We start from the raw sequence: 6,790 nt of genomic DNA on the forward strand, positions 1-6,790 counted from the left end.
AACATCTATCTTAATATAGCCTGCTACAAGATACATGACAAAGGAAACCTCATGAAAATTCCAGCCCACGATTTCCCATTTCACAACCAATTCAGCACAGCCAAATATGCACGCACACATCTCAGCCTATTATTTTCCAATTTCAATTTTATGCCCCAGCCCTTTCATGCTAATTCTATTATTGAAGGAACTTGTGTGATTTCATCTCACTATAAAATCGGTAATGTGTAATAACCCTTTGGGCTAAACCCGACCTCGGCTGCCATCGGGAAAATAATCACTTTCATATCAGGACGCGGCAGGAAGCGGGCAGGATCGTGGCCCCTCCGGCTTCACCAGAGATTCACAGCATTTTAATGAATAAAAAGGTCTTATAGCAATAAACACAAACACAGACTCTTCCAGAGCCTGCTCGGCTGCCGCACACATATTAACACTGACACATCACAGACAAAACCTTTTTTTTAAACAGAAACTTTTATTTATAAAAAAAGTTACATCATATATAAATATTTGATACATTTGTTTGGGTTTTACACAATGAGGAGAGGATTAGTGGTTTTATACATTGCGTTCAGCCACTGATGGTAACTCTGTGTGCATGTATGTGTGTGAGAGAGAGAATATATATATGTGTGTTTATATATAGAAGGTAAACTGTTTTGGCACCGCTTAGTGAAAACAGGGCTGGGTTAATATCTGAACGCATCGCCTGATCAGTGAAAATTCATACAGAAATCCACCTGCATAGCTAACAAACTAAATAAACTGAAAGGGCGTGTTTATCTAGTGAATTTAACGAGAAAGTCCTTATTTTCCCTTCCTCCCTCTGTCTTGCTTTGTTTTGTCCTGCCTGCTTTGCAGATGCGATGTTAGTTTCCAGTCTCTGAGCTCAGTCCATATCCACCTCTTCACACTCTGTCATATGTTCTCGAGGGCAGTTTGTGTCTACTGGCTCGGGAGAGTCCGCTCTCTGTTGGGTCAGTTCATCCGGACCCTCCGAGGCCAGAGCTTTATTTGACTGAGGCGGGCTGGAATTTGGATCGAGATAGCTGGCTTGTGTGGCGCCCGCAGTTGTCCCGGGGTAGCTGGTCTGTGCTGAGCTCGACTCGGAGCTGGGACAGCCGGTTTGTGTTGAGTTTGAGTTTGTCGCGGGATAAGTGGCAAGCGCCTGGTCTGTTTCTGGGGCGGTTGTGTCTGGCCTGGAGGGAGACGGGGTTTGGACGGGCGGTGTCCTGATACTGGTTTGGGGAACGATGAAACCGAGAGGTTGGGTGATGGGATAGAGAAGGAAGTGCCCCTTCCCAATGACGGCTCGGGGGTTTGGTAAGGCTGGGTAGTCATAGTGAGGCTTGCGCCGCGGCGTGCTATCGGAAAGTAGACTTTCCACGCTGAAAGGGTTGGTTTTCTGATCGCACTTGGTCAGACTGGAAGAGCGAGCGTTCGTGCACAGATAACTCTGAGCTTTGTCCCGATTGGAGTCCAGATCTGAAGATCGACTGGGATTATTCTGGGACGCGTTTCTTTGGTGGTGGGAGAGCTTTTGGGGCGTCTGTTCGCAGTTGACCGCACTAGGCTCCCGGCTGGTGTTTGGGGAATGTTGACTGGTCTCGCTCTGTGTTGTACCAGGCTGCAGGTGGACCACGCTGCTGTCTGACTCCGAACCAGAGGAAGCAACGCTGCACTCCCCCTCCGAGTGCAGCAGCTTGTTCTGGGATTTCAGAAGTTTCTTCTCCTGCTTCCGTTTCTTCTTCTCCATCTTCTCCATCTCCCTGCGGGCGATCTCTTCCGGGTCCATGGGCTCCCCGCTACATGTTGTAGGGTGCGAGTTATGTGCTGGTCGCCCCGGTCCCTTCTTGGTATTTTCCTTCTTCCTCCATTTCGCTCGGCGGTTTTGAAACCAAACCTACATGCCGAATAATGAAAACGACATTACAATCGAATTGCACAGCTCTTTTCGCAAACTTTCTGTAAACGCTCCTGTCATCTCTGATCAGATGTCTCCTTTAGCCTAACAGCGAGTTCCAAGTTACCTTCAATGCTGGCTTTAATGACCAGTTAAAGATTTTTTTTATTATCAAATAAAATGATAGTCATAACCTTTTGAATCTCGTTGGCGCTCACTTTTGAGACATCAATAACTCAAACCAAAATTAAGATTTTGTCAGGAAAATTAACAATAACGGACCGCTGGCCCATCTTAAAGCACTTTTGAATTTGGTCCAGTTTTTATTTTGGGTTTGTTATGAGCACACACTGTGTGTTGTAAACTTTTCAATGTCTAAACAGATTGTGAAGAGAGGATGTCGAGTCGAAATCCTAGTTTAGCCTTTAAATGACCCGGGTTAATACTGAAGAGGAACTCGGCTACCTGTGGGGTGGTAGCAAGTTTTGGGAGTTCGCATCTTTCCCGTCTCCTGTGTAAATAACATATTGTTTACACAATCAACACGAAAACCTGAATTAGGTTAATTGACAAACGAATTGCATTTAATCTCGCGTGTAATTCTATCAATTAAATCGATGCTTTGCGATTTCAACTGAAGCAGTTTATTTTGCAAACCCCGCGGTAGAATCAAAGCTTGAATCAGCCCCTGAACCTTTCAGTCTTTTACCCCATCACAGGCCAGTCACGGGAGGGGTGGGGGTGGGGTGGGATGGGGGGAGGTGAGAGAGCACAGTGGAACCAACGAATATCGCTATTCTAAAAAGGAAGTGGTAAAACTCAAAACAATAATGATGATCGACTATTCATAAGAGGGCGAATTTTCCGTTACTATACACCATGGCTTGGTGCTTAATTCTCGCTTTCAGTTTGGTACCTAATGTTTCCTTTCTTTCTCACCTCCTACAGGAAGCAATTAATAAACTCGGTCACCCTCACAGTTCCTGACACGGTCCAATATTAACTGTTTTGTTTTAAACAAATACAAAACTCGCCAATCATTTTAAGAGCACAACGCGTTTCTCTTTTACACAATCGGGTAGTGTATTTTTCGAAAATGAAAGGTTGCAAACAAGAATTTTAAAAAAGAGAACAAACACGATCACTCTAATTATCAAAAGAAACCCTCGTGTCTTTTTTTAAATGCTATCCCTTGTTAAACACGAATTAAACTGGCCAATAATCGTTTTACAAGGACTTCTCTTTGTGTCGGTTCCAACTGCTCTGTCAATGAGAAGTGCTCATTACCGTCTTAAGGGAAATAAACATTCTCGACTTCATCTAAACCTCACTTAACTACCCATCAACAAATTGGATAAAGTGCTTAAGAACAGGGGAGGGTCAGGAGGAGGCTGTGCCTTCAGTCTGATATTTCTGCTCAACCTGTGCCACAATTTTGATTGTGACAATAGATTTATAATTTCAAACGCATTTAAACTTAACACTAGGTCGTCTGGGAATTTTTTTTTGATAGTTCGTTGAGCTTGTACACGGCTGAATGTTCCATATTTTTGGAACACATTTCTACATACATTCCCATCCCCCACCCCACCCCCAGACCCCAAATTCCCTGCACACAGTGCCCTGCCTGTTGCAAGTTTTGGGACATGCCATAATTTGATTATTCCCATTATCCCGATGAAACGTTAGGCAGATCTCCCCATTAAAACCCCTGTTTACACAGCTTTCTCTTTAAGTCTGCGTTCATTCCCACAAAGGTAAACACAACAGCAATTCTCACAACAAAAAAAGTAACACATTGTCAACAACAAGCCTTTTCAGTGCAGAACACTTTAGAACCTGGGGTGGTTTTAACCGCTCGTCCTCAGTTTGCTCTTTTAAAAACATTTATACGCAAACAACCCATTTTCTAAAGCACAAAAAAAAATCAGGAAGAGAATAGACTGTTCATTTTCTTGAGATTAGCAAATCATTGAAAAGTGTACAGTCTGTCCCTATGATGTACTGCTTTTCTTTTGGTGAAAATTTAATTTAACAAAGGTGTTTCAAGAAAAATGAATCGTGGACCTAAACAATTTAAAATGGTGAAAAATATGAATCAAAACATTTTAACGTTGACAGACCGTTCACATTGCGAAATGTCTCAACATTTTGTGAATCCTGGAATGGTGTCAGTTGGATGAATACTGTGCAGTTTGGGCTGGTTATAAAGCAGACTGTATTTTTGTTTATATGTTTTACCTGAACCCGAGACTCCACCAGGTCGAGTCTCAATGCTAACGCCTCTCTCATGAACACGTCTGGATAATGGCTCTCGTTAAAGGCTTTTTCCAACTCCTCCAGCTGCCAGCCGGTGAAATTGGTTCTCGTCCTTCTCCGTTTACATCCCGGGGTGTCTTTCTCTGGATCCGACGAGTCTGTGATGGGGAAGGGAAGGGGGAAATAAAACAATAAAAAGGGAGAAAGGAAATATTGATCAGAACAAACAAAACCCAAACGATCAGGCTCCACGCAGGCAGAGATAGATTCGCCGCTGGATGGAGAATACACACCAGGCATCCCAATCTACAGAGACCTTCGAACCGATTTTGTCCACACTTTCTTTCCAAAATTATATTCGTTCCCGCGATATTTGTGCACATTAAAATGCGCACAATATCTTTTAGTGTAGGAATGCAAAATGGTTCTGTATCTCTCCCCCGCCCTGTAAATAACCCAGATTAATTAGACACGGGCTGCTTGAGTTGGGTATGAAGTCACCGAAATGCAGGTGCATTGTCCCAGCCTGTTTCAGTGAACGTTTAGATCGAAGTGCCGGGCTCGATGCCGTTTCTCTACCAGCCTGAACAGAGGGGACCTGATCAAAACAATATGTGCGGTTTTTACAGGCACAGGCTTGGGCTGGGAGCGCTCCGTTCCCACAGCATCGACTTACTGATTCCCACGGCTATAGAGCGCCCTAACACACATGTCCATAAACACACATACCAGCGACTCCCCATCCACCCCGGATCCCGGTATGTAACTAATGTGCTCTCTTAAAACACCTTATATCGATACATACGTATTGTAATCTGCCTCGTCTTTTCACTCTGTGCCTCACAGTTACCTGGGCTATTGTACTCGCCTCCGTAATGAACTACTTTCGTTTCGTTTTGGGAAATACATAATTCCTTTTATTATTGTTTTAAATTCGTTTCCGCTGTATAATATAATTATGTCTGGCGTATGTATCGTTCCCCCCCCCCCCCCCACCCCGTGATAAAGCTGAGGTCCAATTCTGGGCCTGAGCTGGGCGCCCAGAGCACTTTCTGTTCTCGTTCTCTCACTGCTCTCTTTCTTACCTGACAGTTTGAAGGACTGGCTCTCCCCGTTCACGTTGCAAGCCGAAGGCATCAGAGGGGACGGGTTGACCACGGACGCCGTGCAGGAGCCGCTCAGTAATCCGTCTATGGTGAAGGGGACGCTGGCAGATTGGAGCTGGTGCCCTGTGAGTTCGTACACATGGTGATGAGTAAGGGGATAATGGAATCCTACCATGCTGGCCAAGGTACCTCCAAACTGAGCGTGGTGGTGTTCTAAGATCCTGCTATCCATCATCTCCCTGCAGGGGGAAAGGGGCCAGAGAGAGAGAGAGAGACAGAGACAGAGAAAGGGGAGGGGGTGGGGGGCTGGGTGAGGTGGGGGGGGGGGGGTGAGATCTTTCACTTAAAGGATTTGGGTGAACTTCAAAATGTATGCAGGGGAAAGTAGAAAAGCGCTTGACATGCTAGTGAACGGAGAGGATGTGTCTTTACTTTATGAACATAAAGGATCCAATAATTAGCCCAGGCTTTGGGAATTTGGGACCAATAAGAAACGTTAATCGCGTCTGACGTCAGAGACGTATAGTCGGTGTGTGTTGGGACCAGTGGGTATTAAGACCCGCTTGAAAACGTTTCCATATCGATCGCTAATTATACATGACATCCACCTCAATAAACAATATATGAGCTGTCAAAACAATGCAGGAGGATTTGACGAGTACGGGCCCAAGCTCCCGCAGGTTGATTGGTACCTGGTTAAATACTAAACAGAGCACAGAGTAAACATATGCAATTTCTCCGCAGCTCCTACACAACACACACTAATAGATTTTCCTTCTCTCTCTCCCAAACATTGACCATCGTGTTGTGTCCAAGGTTTTTTTTCCCCTCAAAAAAAAGAGAATGATTTCCTTGGTCAGCTTTTAAACTGATGTCGGGCCAATTACAGGGACACGTTGAGCGGCAAATAGACTGATCGCATAATAGAGGATTCATCAGCTGCTGCTTCCAGAGCTGTCACAATGCATTTAAAAGAACATGATATTTCATCTTCGCCGTTTGCTCTAGACTGCTCTGTCACTATGAATATTTAAAGCTATCGTGACGGTGCCTTATAAAAAAAAGGGATCTTTAAAACTGCCATTCGCTTTTTATTGAAAATATCGATAACAATAAGTAAATATTGAATTATTAATCACAGGACGGCGCTAATTAAACACAGGTCACCCCAGTGCGCGGGTGCAACGAGTCATTTTTTTCATTATTTTCTTCCCAAGGAAAAAAAACCCAGGCACTTTGTCTGAACCGGTGATTAATGGTAATGAGCCCGAGTCCCGCTTTGTTCTAATTAAATTATATTCCCCATTGAAGTTTCCAAACTCGCTCTCAATCGCCGGGCTACAGACAACAGGAGAGGGGAAAAAACAATTAGACAAAGAATCATTATTTTCGAATAAAACACACCGAAGTAAAACAAACCTTAGCAATAAATCGTTCAGGTTGGGAAAGGCGGCAGAATTGTGTAAGTACAAAGTTTCGAGAAACTCTGTGGGTTGAAGGCTAGGAGAGGTGAAAGGAC

General features: G+C 44.3%; 1 protein-coding gene across 2 annotated transcripts; it reads right to left on the reverse strand.

Annotated features, from left to right (window-relative positions):
• Window positions 1-507: 507 nt before the first annotated feature.
• Window positions 508-6,344, reverse strand: uncx (UNC homeobox). 2 transcript variants are annotated; one of them, XM_043711849.1, is made up of 3 exons: window positions 5,251-6,344; window positions 4,148-4,323; window positions 508-1,906 (listed from the first exon to the last, which is right to left on the reverse strand). In XM_043711849.1, exons 1-3 carry the CDS (start codon window positions 5,504-5,506, stop codon window positions 893-895), a joined length of 1,446 nt encoding a protein of 481 aa, XP_043567784.1. In that variant the 5' UTR covers window positions 5,507-6,344; the 3' UTR covers window positions 508-892. The 2 variants fall into 2 exon arrangements, with proteins under 2 accessions (XP_043567784.1, XP_043567785.1); XM_043711850.1 differs by lacking the exon at window positions 5,251-6,344 and adding an exon at window positions 4,459-4,480.
• Between the last annotated feature and the right edge of the window lie 446 nt (window positions 6,345-6,790).

The sequence above is a fragment of the Chiloscyllium plagiosum genome, chromosome 21, assembly GCF_004010195.1.
Source record: "Chiloscyllium plagiosum isolate BGI_BamShark_2017 chromosome 21, ASM401019v2, whole genome shotgun sequence".
Taxonomy (NCBI): domain Eukaryota; kingdom Metazoa; phylum Chordata; class Chondrichthyes; order Orectolobiformes; family Hemiscylliidae; genus Chiloscyllium; species Chiloscyllium plagiosum.